At 41.4% G+C, this 18,267-nt stretch overlaps 1 protein-coding gene across 3 annotated transcripts; it reads left to right on the top strand.

Moving 5' to 3' along the window:
* Positions 1–3,248: 3,248 nt before the first annotated feature.
* LOC306752510 (uncharacterized protein) lies at positions 3,249–4,816 on the top strand. Of its 3 annotated transcripts, none has more exons than XM_079236274.1 (3): positions 3,249–3,862; positions 3,976–4,134; positions 4,279–4,816. In XM_079236274.1, the coding sequence occupies exons 1-2, from the start codon at positions 3,520–3,522 to the stop codon at positions 4,020–4,022; spliced, it is 390 nt and encodes a 129-aa protein (XP_079092400.1). In that variant the 5' UTR covers positions 3,249–3,519; the 3' UTR covers positions 4,023–4,134; positions 4,279–4,816. The 3 variants fall into 3 exon arrangements, with proteins under 3 accessions (XP_079092400.1, XP_079092399.1, XP_079092398.1); XM_079236273.1 differs by having other exon boundaries at positions 3,249–4,134; positions 4,279–4,397; positions 4,488–4,816; XM_079236272.1 differs by having other exon boundaries at positions 3,249–4,134.
* The last annotated feature ends 13,451 nt before the right edge of the window (positions 4,817–18,267 follow it).

The raw sequence follows: 18,267 nt of genomic DNA, 5'->3' as shown, positions 1-18,267 counted from the left end.
TAACAGCATTGCACAAAAAAATATAAATTATAATATATTATAATAATAATAACATAATTATTATAATAATTAATATAATTATAATATACATATATATTATATATACATATATTATATAAATATGAACTATAATAGTGATTCATGTAATAAAATAATAAAAATAATATTAATAAATAAAAAAATAAAAATATGATAATAGTATTAGTATTATATGTCAGCCGGATAGGTAATCTAACCGTTTAGCCATTACAACTTGATATGGATTGTTTGTCAGGGATGTATTTTGTGAGAAGAATAGGATTTTCTTTCACCTGTGGTCTAAAATGATGTCAATCAGCTTGAACTAACTTAATCACAATGATCTTGTCGAGAACTTGAGTATAATGCTTTATATTTCATATAATTACAGGTGTTTTGAAAGCCACTGCATAAAAATGGGACTGAGCATGGGCAGTGAGTGTTGTTCAGCTCAGAGAAACATACTCTGATCCTTTGTAAGTCCCCACTGGAGATATTCATCTTTTAGCTGTCTGACCTCCACTGAGCACAGGGTTGGCTTCGCAACAACAGTAATAAATATTCCGCATCTTGCTCAAGATATCATCAGCAGTTGACCATTTGCGAAGTCAATTCATAACCAGGAGGCCTGTTTACACCACAGCAAGTCCAGCCAAACGTAAATCATACATTGTTACATTTAACAAATTTGTTTTTTATACCTTGATCTATGCTAATAAACTTAATTGCATTTGTATGTATGATGTTGCTCTATAATACGGGGGATAACTAGTTCTACCCTGCAAATACAAGCTGTTACTGTTTCCAAGTCGCGCTCTATGATTAGCTTTTCGGAGTACAGTTGTCCCTCACTATAACGCGGTTCACCTTTCGCGGCCTCGCTGTTTTGCGGATTTTTTTAGTGTATTCTTGCATCCTTTTTTTACAGTGTACAGTATGAATGCGCATTGTGTTTGGCGTCCTGATTGGCTAAGGGAGAACCTAACATGTGTTCTGCGTTCTGATTAGCTAAGGGACTTTACTGTACACCATTGTCAATCAATCTCCTCCGTGCAGTGTCTCCTGTACAATACAGAATGCGTTCGGCTAGCCAGATTTACATAAATGTTCAATCACTAGCAGTGTGATGTGCCGTATGTTTGCAAGTTTTCTACCCGAAAAAACCCATAATGTCGATGAAACTAACTGCAACGAAAAAGGCTCGTGTATAAAAGTGTGTGGTTAGGGGTTTTACGGCCTTAAAACATGTATAATAATTGTAAAAAATAAAGCTGATTACTTCACGGATTTCGTCTATTGCGGGTTATTTTTGGCGATAAACGAGGGACCACTGTACTAACTTTTGCCCGGAGTGCCAGCTTTTGGTATTATTTTAAGTGGACATCATGTGCATATTTAGGACAATAAATACTTGATATAAATTAATCAGCTGTTAAAAGCTCAGATGAAAATTGCTTTTTCAACTAAATCACAGAGCTTTAGCAATAGCTTACACTAGCTAGCTACGGCTGGTAAGATTAGCTTGCGACAGAAGTCAAATGAGAAGCTGCTTTTGTTCTATGTACTTCTGTGTGACATTAAAAAAAACATTCTTTTAAAAATGACAGTGAAATATATCACTGTTGTCATTATAAACTGTAATGTGTTACATGCCAGAGTACAAAACCTGACAGGCATAGCAACAGAAACATTGCTCTTCAGAGCAGCACAGTGATGCAGCAAAGTCATGAATCAAAACAGCTTGGAGGGTGTAAAATAACTGCAAGTATCCCATAGCAATCCACACACACACACACACACACACACACACACACACACACACACACACACACACACACACACGCACGCACACACACTAGATGACTGCAGGATATCATTTGTTCAAAGAAATAGGAAACAGATATTCACAAGAGAGTATATGGCATGTACTTTTATCAGCATGTCCTCTCTGCCGTCTTCATGCTGCCCTCTGGTGGTACATTAAATATGTATTAATTGTGTCCAAGATGCATTTCATGTTAGAGTCTGCCATCCAGTGGAACACACGCATATCATTTTCTAAGAGAGTATGGCAAATGTTGAAAAATCCCTTTAATATTGCTGTACATAATTGCACTTTATGTGAACATAACTCTTCAATCATATCACTGTAATCTTCTTGTGAGATGTGGAGATTGTGTTGTTGTGTTCTGGTGTGGATGGATTGACATTATGTTCTGTATTATGTAATAAAAAAGAGACCACATCGAGAATACATTAAAATGGCATTAACAGTTGACATATGATGAGTATGACGATTCTTTGGTCGTCCAATCAACATAGAATTACATATTTAGAAGGATAATTTGCCAAACCAGACGCTTTCTCATTCCCACATTGGGAGCAAAGTACTGACATGCCCTTGAGCAGCTATCCTTGACCTTTATCCTTTCTGTAAAAGAGGGTGTGTAAAAGATGAATTACTTATTTATGCATTGCTTCTATTAGTTAATAATGGTGAAACTAATTTTACCGGGTTTTTATTCATATATTAGAGGGAGGGTATTTACAGTTTTTTTTCAAGTCAGGAGGAAAGTAATTAACTGCATTTACTTAAACATTTCTTTAGCTGATTCAAAATATTTTATTTATAAAGTATTGTATCTATCTATCTATCTATCTATCTATCTATCTATCTATCTATCTATCGATCTACCCAGATAGATAGATAGATAGATAGATTGATAGATAGATGTCTTATTTATTTGATATTGACCTTGCTGGGTATAGATACCAGTAATAATATACTGTAGATAGAAGTATGTAAATCCAAAGTGTTCAAAATAAATAATAAAGACAAAAATGTAGTGCAGGTTACATCCATTTCAAAATGACAGTTTATTTCAAAATGCCACCTTTCATCACAAAGTCTATCAGTGAATTAGGACAAACTGGGCAGAGACAGTTATGTCACCGAACGGTTTGAAAAGAGAACATTTTGAATCAAACTATTGGATTATTTCACGCTCATATTATTTATTTGTCTCCATTTATTTAATTTTTTTATTATTGTATAATGGCACATTTGTTTTATTCAGTTTTTAGCACACTTATTCAGTTTTGAGCACACAGGTATCAGGGCTTCGTATGTCTCATTCCACACCAGTAGGTGCAGCACCCCCACGTGGCTGTACTGTTTCGGAAAGCAAAGGATTGTGGGTGTTTTATTGCATAAATTGCAACGTGTGCCCTCCGTTGTAACATATTCGACTAGGAAGATCGTCGGTAGAGACGTGTCGACTCAAAGCTCCGGATATTTAGTAAATAAATCTTTTAGTTTGTTACTTTTGAGATTAAAAAAAGAAGTACAGTTTGTTTGAGAAGGTTATAGAAACCAGTTTTTACATGTTTTAACTCCGAAGACTATTTTTAACCCGCTCTCCAGAGAGGATAAACGAAAGGCGCCAAGTCACTCAGCCACAATCGACGTTTTTTCCTCTGCCGTTAATTTTTTGGTAGGAGATGTGTATTGAAGCAATGGACACCAGATCGAAGTACATCAGAAGCGACTGTCTGCGTAAAACCATGAAACCCGGATCCAAATTGAGGTGGAAACTGCCCCGCGTCTTCACGGAGGAGGACGAGGCCTTGAAGCAGTGTCGAGCCGGCGCGCTGAGGACCATCCGAAAATACCTCCGCCGGGAGCAGAGGAGGCCGCAGCTGGCTAAACTCGCCAAGCTTTTGGGAGACATCGGAAAGAAAGAGAAACGGGAGTCCGCGTGCGCGGAGAGGCCCACTGCGGCCTGCACGCAGCGCCTACCGCCGGGGGCAATGGCGCCGGAAAACACCACGCAGTACCTGATGGGTAATGTGTACGAAGACATGACGACAGACGACGTCCAGACTGTTCCAGTGTCTGGCGAAACGTCTCCAAATATGTACAGTGCATCTTTTCCATCCAGGGTGTTTGCTCCACAGGACCCCGACTCCGACGGCTGTCTCGCCTTTCAACAGCGGGACTTTGAGGAAGTGTTTGACCTGTATTGGCAACCGGAATGAACTGGTCTGCGTGGCCTTGTGAAACTGGTCTGGCCTCCTTTTCCAGCTGAGACTTTACGATAAAGGGCAAATAACAAGGTGTGACATTTCATTGTAAATGCGTGACATGACTGTTAGCGTTACATTTTTCTTTTGTTTCCAGAAATGTTGTTTTATGAGCCCGTGTTATGTGATTGGCTGTCATGTCGCATAATTCATGGTTGGGCTTTATTTGTCTCACAGCGGCGCACTGGACGGTGCCCGCCCAGTAGGGAGCGCTCCCGAGCTCTGCCTGGCGCCGCCCTGAGGAACGAATCAAACGCACCCTCAGCTCTCGCCTGTCCACGGATTGTGAAATCCAGGTAAAACCCGGGCCAGGTATTGTTGCACTGCATTGTCGGCAACTGTAGTACATTGTTATGCAATGTTGGGGCTGAACGTTCTTTCCACAGTTACTGTTGTCTGAGCGTTTTCCAGGTCCACCTGCCGGGACACATGACACTGCTGTGAGAGAGGAGCGGGAGACCGAGGAGGTCGGTCTTCACGTGACTGACGCACGGTCTTCACGTGACTGACGCAAGGTGACATTTAATGCCCATTGGTTATCTTGCTGTTTCCGAGAAGATTAAGAAGTCCAAAGTATGTCGTGTGTGTGAGATATAATCCTGGCGATATTTCTCGTTTATTGTAAAGATAACTGTATATACTGAAATTATAAAGTTATAAATCCTGAGTGTAGAATAGATGATAACTATGTTCAATAAATCTTGGTTGTTATATGAAAAAACGTTGACTGGAATTTTTCTTGTGTCTCTTGATGGTACAAATGCATAACGATTCACGTAAGTAACATATAATGCCACTTGATGTAAAGGAACCAACACAAATATGCATAAACCTGCATCGACTGTGTAGGTATTTTTTGGTTGATAAAGTACTTCCCTTTTTTTTTCCTTTGGAGCTTATGTGCCAATAGGCAATCTGACCAAGTTTTCCTGATGTCTAAATCTCGCACTGAAAATAAACTACATTTTTCAGCTTCGTTATACTCAACAAGAAACACTACTATTCTTTTTTTTTTTTTTTTTAATTTCGATTAGGTCGAAGTACTCTGTTTGCATTATGAAATACAGTTGTAGCCCCCTCCAAGCGACATGGTATAAAACGTTTCATTTATATAAAATACAAGTGCTTAAGGAAGAGAAATACATTTTGAATGCAATAATTATGGTAAATAAGACGGTTTGCACCTTTTAATAGTCTCCATTGGTTTGCCCTCAACAGTTCACATGGACATAAATAAACATTTTATAATTCTACCATAGTTTCACTCGGCATTACATTTTGTTGAACTGAGTTGTTAACATCTGGGGCAAGCGAGGCTTTCTAATAAAAAGCTGCTCCATGTGAAGACATTCCCCACAAATAGCTGGTGGCTGAACCCTCAGAAGCATGACGTCATACTACTGACACAATTTTAAGGACGTTAAAATGCAGCTTGAGTAAACAATTAAATATTAGTTGCACACCAAGCCGTGCATGTTGTTCATCCGTAGTATTTAAGGCAGCCACAGGGTGGCAGTAGTGTCCAACAAACCTGCAGAGCCCACACAGGTCACTCGGTTGATGCCAGAGGGAGTGCTGTTGATTATAGGTGGTCCACTTTTAGATCTTGTTGCAATTTAGCCGACAAATTGGCACACTGGTACTTTTAAGACAAAGTCTTGTGGCAGCAGAGCCAAACGTCTCACGTTACAAGTGTGATAACTGAACTGAAGCTCAAAAGGAATCTCTGTTTAAATTGTTGTGATTTACTGTACAAAGATTAGCTAATCTACATCTGATATGAGGGGTTTTAATGGAGGAACTCTTATGCCGTCTTTAAGGCGCTTATAAGGCGGCGTACTACAAGTTCCATGCCTTTTTAAGGGAGAAAACTCACCAGAGGAAAGGCTGCAGTGCGGTTATCTTGATTCTCGCTCCATCTCGGCCTGTCTGATTCAGAGGCTGATAATTCTGAGAAATGGCCACAGTTGTTGCTCTGTGGTGACGCACTGACTTCACCTTCTCTTATTGCTGCCGGGATTCAGCAGCACCTATCAATCTAAAAAAATCACACTGTGGACCAACTGTCAAGTGTGACGGTCAGCAACTAAAGGTGCACTGTGTGTGTGTGTGTGTGGGGGGGGGCTTGAACAGGACAGCTGCTGGCTGATTAATGGCATCGATCCCCTTGGGACCGGTGCAGTGCTGTACAGGTATTACGGTAACTTGTCTCACTTGGGGTCCAGCTGATCATTTGAAACAATAGTGTATTCTCTCTGAATCTCCACGACAACGTCGTCTTCAGTTATATTTAATTTGGTTACAATGCCTTTTACAGATCTCGTAATTTCCTAGAAAGTAGCAGGCATGTAATTGTAAATTCATCTGCAGCTTCTGGGCTGGAGATAAGAGTAGAGTATGTAAAGGGAAAATGTGATAAAAGTCGCCTCGAGAGATCAGTTCAACAACAACAACAACATGCAAAAATGTGAAATTTGTCTGCAGGCAAGCATACAAATCAACATAATGAAAACATAATGTTAATTAATAATGAATGAATATATTCTTAGTTTTGAATAGAGAAGCTCCTTCAATGGAAATTCCTCAACTAGCACAGCTATCTAAACTAAAATATCTGCCTCATACATTATCAATATTAACTGAAAGACATCGTTCTTTACGTGACAATCCAAGGAGTTCCTTCTTCATTAGATGAACGAATGTGTTCATAAAAACTAGGAATCTTTGATCTACACAAATGTGGCGCAAAAACACATGAATCCAGTCAGGACATTGCTCTCATTGCGTCGTGGTAAGTCAGTATATTGCAAACATTAATTAAGGACACTAGTTCAACTGCTTAGCAACATTACCTAACAAAGCTTTGATGCCCAAAAAACAACAAACAAGAAAAACATTAGAGAATATCCCAAAACAATGAATACAGATTTGTTGTTTGTGAATCCCAGCGCCAGCACCGGCTGACCTTTGACCTCCCTTCTCCAGGGGACGAGTGAAAAAGGAAACTTCTCTACAAACGTCTTATTTTCTTTCCAGAAAAAGTCACTTTCAGCGTCTGTCTCCACCTCAGTAGAGATACTCACTCATGGGAGGAAGTTTGGGCACTTGGCTCCACATGAAGAGAGAGGGCGACCGGCCAAGAGCTGGGATTTGGCTCGGACAGAACTTTTGGATTCAGCCTCCTTCTAATTGGAGCTGTTAAAAGAATCTGGTGTGTGAGTGGATGTGTTTGTGTTGGTGTGAGTTCGAGCCCTACTTAGAGTGTGAAACACATCAAGGATAAATGTCAGGCTACAGTATGTGTGACGGGAATTACGGGGTAATCTTCATCCTCAAGTCCCCCTCTACACCGCGCGTGAAGGCAAAAAATACTTAGCTGACAACCGGCGATGACTATCTGTCTGTGCTGACGTGTTTCGATGTGAACTTCAGGACGCACCATGGAGAAATCAGATTAAAAGAGTTCTCCACATGAATCAAAGCAGCGGAAGCAGCTATTTAAGCTCCCACAAGGAGGGATTCTGGCAGAGATCCTTTGTTGAGAGAAGTGACTAACTAAAGTGTAAATATTTCAGCCTTTTTCCACTCACGGGTGGAACTTCAAAGTGATTTTCAACTGGAAAATGGGGGGGTGGCGGAGGTGGGGGGAAGGTGAGTAATCAGCATGCTGAAGGATTAGCATGAAGAGCACACGGTTGTCATGTAAATGCTTTGGTGGGAATAGCACCCTGATTTAAATATCATGATGCCATTGGACACCGAGGCAGATTAAATGTGATGACTATAATATTAGGACTATTGAATGTCTAAATCTATAGATTTACCTGTTGAGGGGCCAGTTCCATCTTTTAAAAAAATCCCTCAAGTAAAACAAAATTGAGGGGTTTGGCCATTTTCCTGAGCAGTAGGTGGCAGCAGAAAGATTGCCAAAGCAGCCATCTTGTGGTTAGCAGGCAGACTGGGTCTGGGTGAGTGTCTGAATCTCTCATCTACTCCTCTAGTTTAATCTGATACGTTTAATTCAACTGCACTAAACAAGGAATACGTGGGCCTCTTTACCACGAGCAATGAAAATGCCTTTTATTTTTGCAGTAAGCGTCAAGGTGAGACACCTAGTGTCATAAGAAAGCAACATTTCTCTAGTGTTGGAAACTTAAAAGGGATCAAGCAAGAATTTCTCAAAACCAAAAGAACATAGATGATGAATTTATAGGTAGACATCGACAAAGAGTTCCAATGACTACATTATGAGTTTTTAATCTGACTACAGGAAATGCTTCAGGTTATAGATTTCTGGTTATGTATTATTCATATTTACTTTAGTTTGGCTGTACAGTGTTTCTGTTTTTCACTTGCACTCATCCATAATTGACTCACTGGGAATCTGACTGGGAACTTTTCCGGGTATCTCGGAGTCCAAATGGTGGGAACTGAGGGGAAGTCCTGTCTTGTTAAGGGACACTGAGGTGGTCGTGTTACACTCATATCCAACACACCTGACCCAAGTACACATGCAGTGCAATTGTAGTCTTAATCCTGCAGTGTGCGGGTGTATCTTAGTTGTTCTTCCTGTTTAAAAGGCCGAGGATACTGCATTGTCCTTGCTAACAGTTTTTTTTATTTTTTTTTTTACTTTTATTTTTGAAGGGTAGGTGTTTGCCTGGCACTAATCCACCCGGCGGCACACTCGCACAGTGACACACATTCACACCTCGGCCCAGTACGACTACACTGTGGTCAGTTAGCCACTTCAAAAACTCTCCTTGAGCCGTTGGGGGTGTCTGTCTGTGAGTCTGGGGATCAAACCCCCGTGGTCTCAAGCTTGTTTCCACAATAAATTGATGACTTCTTCACCAATTAATCGTGCTGCCGTTTCTAGTTCCCAGGCTCCATCTCCCTGTGATTATTAAGGTTATTACTATAAGACAGTGTACTGGTCCTAGACCCACTTCATCTTCCCATTAGAGATTAGAGACCCAAATAGGAAAAGCTAGCCGTGTCCAGCCCAGGGTGAGCGTTTCATATCGACCACACACATTAACACGTGCTCAGACGAGCACACACTCACGCACAAAATAGGACAAGAAGAAGGGTGCATTGACGTTACCCTGTGCACCCTTTGGGAGTTAACCCCTCTGCTACTGCGGCTCATTAGTCAAAACAGTCGTTGGCGAGGAACTGAGGGATGATTCGTGCCACCTCTATTTCCGTCCTCATCTCCCCATTCCGCTTCGCTCCTCTCCTCTGCAGAGACGGAGCAGGGGCTGTTGACCCAGTGTGTGTGTGTGTGTGTGTGTGTGTGTGTGTGTGTGAGAGACACTGTGTCCAGGGGAGGAATTTGCAGCATGCGGTGACAGTCCTCTAACTGTGTCAAGGACGTGAACAGATAAACCTGCTATATCCAGAGAGAGCAAGAGAGAAGACCTGATTCCGTCATACCACAAAAATACATCCTCCAGAGTGCAAACATCACTCTCAACGGTAAATAATCGCTGTGCTGTTCCACGGAGCACTTGTGGAGAAGACTTGTGGCCTCTTTTAATTTGATCCTCTTTTCAGTGCTTCCTCTTGGGCGCTTGAGAAAAGAGTTGTGTGCACTAGAAGGTCTAAACAGCAGGGAAGTGCAAACAGGATTCACACAATTTCTCTTCTCCTACATTGCCATGTCAATACATACAACCCATAGACGACGATACAAGTACACACAGCATCTTTCCTCAATCCCATCTATTCTGTGTTCATTTGTGAGCACAGCGCAAATGGCGAGTGTGATTCATCCATTCTCACACCCACACACACGCACACACACACACTAGGTTGTCAGTCTTGCTTTATACTTTTACTACTACATTGTAGCCTGAGTGGCAGATTCTCATGTCAGATTTTGTTACATAAAAGGTTGGGGGGTCAGAGGAGCAGACTGTCGGTCATGGCTGCTGATTGGTGCATAAAGGTGAGGAGGAGTGACCACAGAACTCACCACATGGCGAAATACTTTTTTTCGAACAGTTGTGCAACTCCGAAAAGCAACTCAGAACGGACTGGCAGCATGGGTTAACTATGACTTTCATGAACCTCTGTCAGCGCACAATGAAATGTAACAACCACAACAGGTGTCTGGCAGGACCGCACAGCCCATGTGGTCTGCAACTGAAACCAACTAAGGTTTTTACAATACAGGCAAGTAAAGAAGTCAAATAATGCGGAGACAGACAATATAAACATGTCATGTGGTGATAATATGACAATGCAAACTGTGTGTTTAAGCATACATATGTATAATTCTTTGTTTTGTCTTTCAGCTGTGCTAGTTTTTTGGAAGAAGAATTCAACCAGCCTCATTCTTTGACCAGTGCAGCTGAGAAAAAGTGTAGAGGAGATCCGTGACAGCGCTCTGTGGGCCTCGGTGTCCCTGTCACTGCAGAGGCAGGAACAACTGTGTCATTGTCAGATATTGTCGAGGGCAGCAGAGTGTAAACAACAGATGGTCGAGCTGGTACCCGAACGACATGTCAAGTCCAAACATTCAACATTCAGCTCAGCCCGTAGATATTGTCACTGTCTGAGAAGCCGTGTATGAAATAACCTCTGGGTGTGTGGGATCATGATTTTATGGGTTGGTGTATGGATTATGGTTTGTGTTTGACCTCTGAGTTCTTCCCTTTACTGTGACATCCAATAAGGCAGATCTGCCTTCTAACACCATCTTCATACATAATAATACAAACTCTGTCTTTATGACCCTGATATCCTCCTTTATAGAACCATACTGACTTTGAAGTGTGTTCAGTTGTCACAGATTGGTAACAATCCTCCAAGAGCGAGAATTTACATTCCCTCTGGAGCCACCTATTTGATATAAATGACACTCTCATGGTGCTGTAGGGTAAGATGTGATATATGATGACAGTATGTAAAGATACAACCTTGATGTTAAAGTTCAAATGACTTTTTACAAGAGCTTGTGAAAGATAAATAACATGTGTATAAGCTTGAGTTTTGAGTTATAATTTTCACACAAAATATGAAAACGAACATCCACTAACATGTGTCTTTCAAAGAGAGCAAGGCAGCTTTGCAGTATAGATTAAATAGTTCACAGCACGACAAAAGAAAATCTTGATTTGTACAAATAAATTAATTAAATAAGTCCTCATAGGTGTGTGCAGGAATACTTGAATCTATATTGCTTTATTGGTTGTGTTCCAGCTGGCATATTACAGTGGTACCCAACCTGAAGGTCGCGACCTCCCTAAACGGGTCTTTAAAAAAATCAGAGGGTTCCCCTGATTATTAAAGAGATAAGTAAGAAGACATATTTCCTTCTTTTTCTTTTCTACATTTTCTTTCTCGACTTCAAATGATTCAAGAGACGAATAAAATGTCCTTTTTCTAATGCATTTCAGGTTTCGATAATGTTTTATACGGGTTTAATCCTTTAATTTAACTAAAGCCTTAGTATCTGTCACTTAAATGAATGTGTTTTTCCCAGTGAGTGACTCACCTCGGGGGTTTGGCCTAAAAGCAACCAGCCGCCTCACAGAAAACAGATCAGTGTTCATGACTGAGTAACTTCTGATGAAAACACTTGTTTTGGAGGCATTCAAGCTGATTCCACCTGCCAGCGGTGCTTTGTTCTGACTTTGTTGTGTGGCTGAGTTAAAATGAGGTGTAATAAGCTTGAGTCAATGCAGACCTGTGAGTTTTGGCAGGAGCTAAATGGATTGGGATCGATATGGTGAGAGAGACGAGGACAGCGTGAGCCCGGTCCACCTCACCGCCTGCTGCTGGACACGCTGCCTGTCAGCTATCTGTCACCCAATGCTCACATGCGGAGAGGTGCAATCATAGAGACACAGCATCTCACACACACACACACACACAGAGGTATCAGTCTACACAGTTTACTTTTGTTTCAAGGCACGTGCGGTGTAAGTGAGTGCACGTATACGGTAAATGGAAATGTCACTGGATAAACATCAAATTACGCTCTCTGTGTTAACAGTAAAGGCCACTTATGTAACATACTATTTAATAAGTGCAACAATGAATGTCCACATACGTATGGAAGAAGATGGCTACAAGAGCTGTGGAATCGATCACGCTTACTCGCGCTGTCTCGTCGCCTTAAGATGATGATGTGTGAGGAGAAGATGGAAAAGTGGCAGAACAGCAGCACGCAAACAATCCTCCTGCACCCCGTGGATGAAGACAGATCGCCATCACCTTTTAGATTTGAAGCCATTAAATGAGAAAAGGGTTCATTTATTCATGCTGTGTCCATCAGCCCGTCGGCCTCCAGCAGCGTATGAGACAGCAGCACACATCTTACCCCACTGTGGTACTTTCACCCTCGGTGCCGCTCCTGTCAAAAACTGTCCGCACTCCCTTTCAGCGGCTGGGTCTAAATTGGTTCGGTTCTATCCTGAGACTTTTGTGGTTCTGTGAGCTCTCCCAGAAGAAATGTGTCAAAGAGTCGCTCTGGATCTGCATCAAAGTCAGTCATGAATGCCCCCACAGCCGGGATAATCTGTCACCACAAATGTAACGCTACAGTATGTATCTAAATTGTCAGTCCACTCAGGCAGAAAGATCATGTTGAAACATTGTGAGGGAACTATGAGAGAGACAGCACCCGAGCTCAGGGACACACGAGTACAGAGTACAACACGTACAGCCCAGTACACAAAAACATACACATTATACTTGACGTGTACACACTATGTCCTCGGGCAGCATGGCAGTGTCTTACTGGATATTAATACCTAACGTTAAAAATAGTAACACTTTCACTAACGTTGGGTATATTTTAGCCGATATAATGTACCTGATAAAAAATACTTCTCATCAAAATATATAAAAATACATTAAAATTGATGTACTCTTCTTTTATTTGACCCTATAGAACTTCTCATAAAATGAAAAACAGGTATCATGGGGTGAAAATGGATGATTATTTCACATTTTAAATGTCAGTGAAGTTATTGAGATTGAAACTTCTTTTTCGGGAAAGATGGGGTAAAACATCGACATGACCCTGAGCCTGTGCCCAGTCGGCCTGATCAGTAATCCATCCATGTGTGTAAAAGGTTGGTAAAAAACAAGTGTGAGCTGTAGTTGTTGAAGGGGGGAAAAGATGTTTGGTCAAGCAAGATTAGACATTCTTATACTAAATGCTCATGTGTGTTGGGCCTTTGACTCAGCAAACACACTGAGCTGATGTTGTGTAAGGAGACCCATGAGCCACATTACCTGTGCAGGTTGTCAGGCTAAACTTGCCCCCAATTAGTGACACAACAACTAGGTTTTAAAGCAACGGACCGAGGAAGCTGGTCATGTCTCCTTGGTCTTGCTTGCCCTCTTTCTCACTTGTGTGATTGCTTTGATTTGGCCAGTAATTACTTTTCCAGGCAGCCAGTTGGTGAAGTAAAGTCACTAGAGGATACCCTGGACACATTTTAATTAGTTAAAAACTATGATCGTATAAAAAGCAAATATTAAGGTTTTCCGCGTGTCATGTAATTTGTGGTCTTCTAACACATTAGATGATGACACTTCACAGCCTGTGCAATAAAGTCATGAAGTTTTGTGGCGGGCTTCAGTATTTACTTTAGTTCTTTATGACTTGGCGCGCTGCCCGCTGTAATCAGGAGCAGGTTTTCTGCCTTGAGGGCAGGCTGAGTTATGTGGAGTGGATTTCAGCTGTTTACATTTTGTGTTTCCTCTACCATTTGATCAGATTAGGTCCAGATAGTTAACATTGTTCAGTCCACATTGTGAGCACTGGAATGTTATGTCATTGAAGGATTTCAGATTAATTTACTTGACTTCTAGTATAAACGCCTCTCGTTCAACACCAGCTTTATTCAACAACACGGCCGATGTTTATTGGCGTCTAAACATATGAAGCAATGTTACGATACTTAACAGATTCAGGGTTTAATTTACAATTATTTGGATCATTTAGACAAGCCTAAAGAAGGTTTCTCCTCAGCATTGCAGCTCTCTCTCTTCTCGCTCACATCCCACCAGTCTGTTTCCCTTGACAACCATATCTGCCGTTCATAATTATGCAAATGATATGGATCTCTGGGCTAAATAGATACTCATAAACAACCAACCCCTTCAACCCTCCCTGTGTTTGCCGATCTAAAGTGGCTGTGATAACCGGTGGAGGTGGAGGCGTGAGTTTAATAGAATATCACAACCATATTTGCAAAAGGTCTGAACACAACTGTACACAAGGACACGTGGGTGTGTAATTTCTGTTTCAAATGTATGCCTCCAACTCGTCAAGGGATGGACAGAACTGCAAAGAGACTGACGTTTGGGTACTTTTCCTTCCCACACTTTGGAACACTCCCGGAGGGTCTATTTCTGGAGCGCCCAAAGTAATTTCTGGTCCGTCAGTGCTAATACTTTATATCAACCAACCACCCAAACCGTTTCTTTTTCCACTCCCGGCTCCATTTTCAGGCAGAACAAACAGTCCTTTCTTCCCTTACATTTTTCCCCTCATCCGTCCATCAGTGTAATTGCACTCTTTCCAGCGAGAGAAAGGAGCTGCCACGGCCCTGTCAAGGAGACGGTGGTTAAAGCGTCCTTCAGGAAACCATTCAAACGCTGTAGAGTTTCGGTTGTTTCTGAACAGTCTGTGGCGTTCCTCACACCTCAGTTGTGTCACCTCGGTTGCTTATTCTAGACTTGAACTCACCATCAAGTTGTTTTGGGGTTTTCTGAATCAGCTGCTGAATCATTCATGTCAAAGTACACAACATATTTTCCTGCATGAATAAGTGATGGCTTTTCCGTGACAGTTAGTTTGAGTTATCGGTTTTTAAATAGTTTTATACATTGACCTATAGCAGTAATTTTACACAAGTTAAATATAATTACTATAATTACTATAGTTACTAAAATGGAATAATTTACTGTGAACATCAAACATCATGGATTTAGAATTGGCTGCTTTTAGCTTCAATGTTGAATTTGTATAGTTTCAGTTGTATGTTCCTGTTTTGAGATGTTTTGAATCAGTAAACAGACGAGAGAGATGATGAAATATATTATGGGATTCCATGGCTGTGCTTGTGAAAATAACAGAAATATACGTTCACGCTTGCAGAGCAAATAATCATTTGGTGTACCATAAAAAAAGGTAGCTCACTCTTATATGCGGAATGGATAATCCAAATACATAATGATTGAAGCTATACAGTGCTGTAAGGTGGAAGAATAAGTGGTTGTTTCGCCCTCTCTGCTGTGCGCAGCTGTGACTCACTCTTATTACGTCCAGCAGTTGCTTTGTTCATCTCTCCCAGCTTTAGTTTTGAAATGCAGTCGCTTTAATTTATCATCTAAAAGCATTTTTAAGCTGCAGCAAGGACACCTCACTCGCCAGTAGAGACAGCCTTGAAAGTGTTTCCAGTCTCCTGCTCTGCTCTGTTTGCTTCGTCCTCGTTCATCGCTCCTCTTGCTCTGTGTCCTTCTGTATTTCCTTCACTACAGTCTGTGATGTCAGTCATCTCGCCCATGTTTTTCAAGAGATTGAGTAAAAGAGGGAGATCCATGTCGAAGAGTTTTCCTTACTGGATTATGTGTATACAATTATTCTCTTTCTTGAGGGATTGTTACATGACTACTGCTGGGTGCAGTTAGCTTAGCATAAAGATGAGTGGAAACAGTGGGAAATAGTAAGCCTGGTTCTATAAATGAATGTACAAATGTAATGTAAAGCAACAATATGGTGTTGTGTGTTTGGCATTGTTAATAGAATACACAAGAAGCAATATGATTTTAATATATGACTAAATCTGCATTGTATACCGCAAATTCCAGGTTGCTAAAATCCTGAGGTGTGTGGGAATGTTTAAAAAAAAAAAAAACATGCATTTAAGTATTATTGTCGCACAAATTGTAAAATGCTAATTAATGTTGTAGTCCCACAATTCCACCAAAACTGACAACTTCATATCCTGCTGACAATTTCTTCACTGGCTTTTTCCTGCTTATTTCTGTTATTTTTATGTCTTTCTCATTTATTCAGGCTGTCACCAGGCTTTAATGCCAAGCCACTGAACTGAAAGCAACACAGTATCTCTCATAGCGGAAAATCTTACGTAAACATATTGGATGGATAATATGGTCCGATGTCACTCGAATCAGAGTCATTCTGCACTGTTGGTGCTAATTGCCTTGGGCTGCCATTTACCTGGCCGATTACATCTCGGTGTACTTGTGTATTTGGAGGGCAGGGGGTAGTGACATGGAGATCACACACATTGCGTAAGCTTGTGTTTGTGAAAGAAAGCAGCCTTCACCCTCGCCCTGTCTGTAAATTATCTCATCTCTGTCATTAGCCAATCTTGTGAGTCTGCCTCCCCGCCAGGCTCGCTGTTAAAATGCTAATGAGGCCCGTGCCCTGCAATTACAAAACACACACAAATGCATAAACACACACCTCTCTCTGTCACCAAATAGGGGTTCATGACAACCCCTGTGCTGCCTTAGATCAATGAACAGACTCTATAACTAACTATATTAATATGATACAATATATTAGTTCAATTTAAATCTAGTGAGGAGCATTTGGTTGTCTGTATCTACTCTTGGTCGAATTAGATAACCCAAATATTTCTTATTTATAGTGAACTAAGGGATGAACTGATGCCGATGGGTCATACCTTGAATTTAAGAAGTCTCTCTCTCTCTCTCTCTCTCTCTCTCTCTCTCACTCTTACTCTCTCTCACTCTCTCTCTCTCTCTCTCTCTCTCTCTCTCTCTCTCAAAAGTGTGTTATTCAATTATGAAATTTATTCATCTAAGTATTTCATTAAAAAAAATGAAGCTAGATTAGAGACACACAAAGAGAAAGGCACATGTGACAAAGGTCCTAGTCTGGAATCAGACTGAGGACGTCACAGCCACATGATAGGTGCCTTTAGCCAGCACAGCCACCCACACAGGGATTATTTGTTGGGAAAAAAAATGTAGATGTGGAGACAAAAAAAAAAATGTAGTTCAACATGGCTGGGGTTGGTAGTTGACTTAATTTATGCTGATTAATCTGTACGGCTCAAAACACATTCCTCCCAGTGCCCACTGAGTTCTGCTTTGCTTAGTCTTGTCAACAGCACATATCATATTCCATTTTTAGGTATTTTTATTTTATTTTGTATTCTGTGTATGCATAAATAAACACCTTGCCACTCAGCGTTTTGAGTCAGGCGTGCATGCTGCTTTGTGTGAGACAGAGGGGAAAAAAATATCCTGTTTGTATGCCGTTGCCAGGTAGAGCTCTGTAGGGATTTGGTTATGAGTGTGTGACTCTGCATGTATGTGTGTATTTTGGATAAATTACTATGGGAGGCTGTGTATTTACCCTGCATGGCAAAACCATTCTGTTGACTCTGTGGAAAATCAGTGACATGTCTCAGTCTCTGCCTGGCTCCTCAAAGCCCAGAGGCACCACCACGTGGTCCACATGGTGGCGCTCTGAGCCAACATCAAATCTCCCTTTATTAATGTTCCTGACACTTCCTGTCCGCTCCTGTTCTCACCTGATTCTCTCCCACTTCTCTTTCCATCACCATCTCTCATGTCCTCTTGTGCTTCTCTCTGTTTCCTCTCAACTGTTGACAGAGGCTGAATGTCACACCATCTGCCGTGCCATGTTTCTGCGTTGGAGTTTTCGAGGGGGAACGCTGTATCAGTGCGGCTCCTGGCATATATTTAGGCCTGGCTTGGCTCGGCTGCACTTGCTCTCAGCAGGGACAGACACACAAAAAAGAAAAATGAGCATATGAGTTGAAGCAGGTTTAAATTTGAACTCTGAGTGGAATGATTTACATTTTGGTTTAGCCAAACTGATGGAGGGAAGTGCACGGGGGTGGAAGGAGAAAAAGAAACAAGAGCGAGAGTTGGTTAATTCTGTCTGAGCTGGAAGCCTCGGCCCCCAGTCAGAACATGGGGGCTTGTCTCTTCTAGTTCCAGAGAGCGCAGTGAAATGCCCTGTGGAGGAGACGCATGGGCAGCAAGCAAAGGGAAGTCGGTGTGATCAGCAGAAGCATGCCTGTTTTAGGGACGGGGGATTTTAATAAGGCTATTCAAGTGTGTGTGTGTGTGTGTGTGTGTGTGTGTGTGTGTGTGTGTGTGTGTGTGTGTGTG

Source organism: Taurulus bubalis, assembly GCF_910589615.1.
Source record: "Taurulus bubalis genome assembly, chromosome: 20".
Taxonomy (NCBI): domain Eukaryota; kingdom Metazoa; phylum Chordata; class Actinopteri; order Perciformes; family Cottidae; genus Taurulus; species Taurulus bubalis.
The sequence above is the reverse complement of the archived record's forward strand: the minus strand, read 5'-3'. Positions and strand labels throughout refer to the sequence as shown.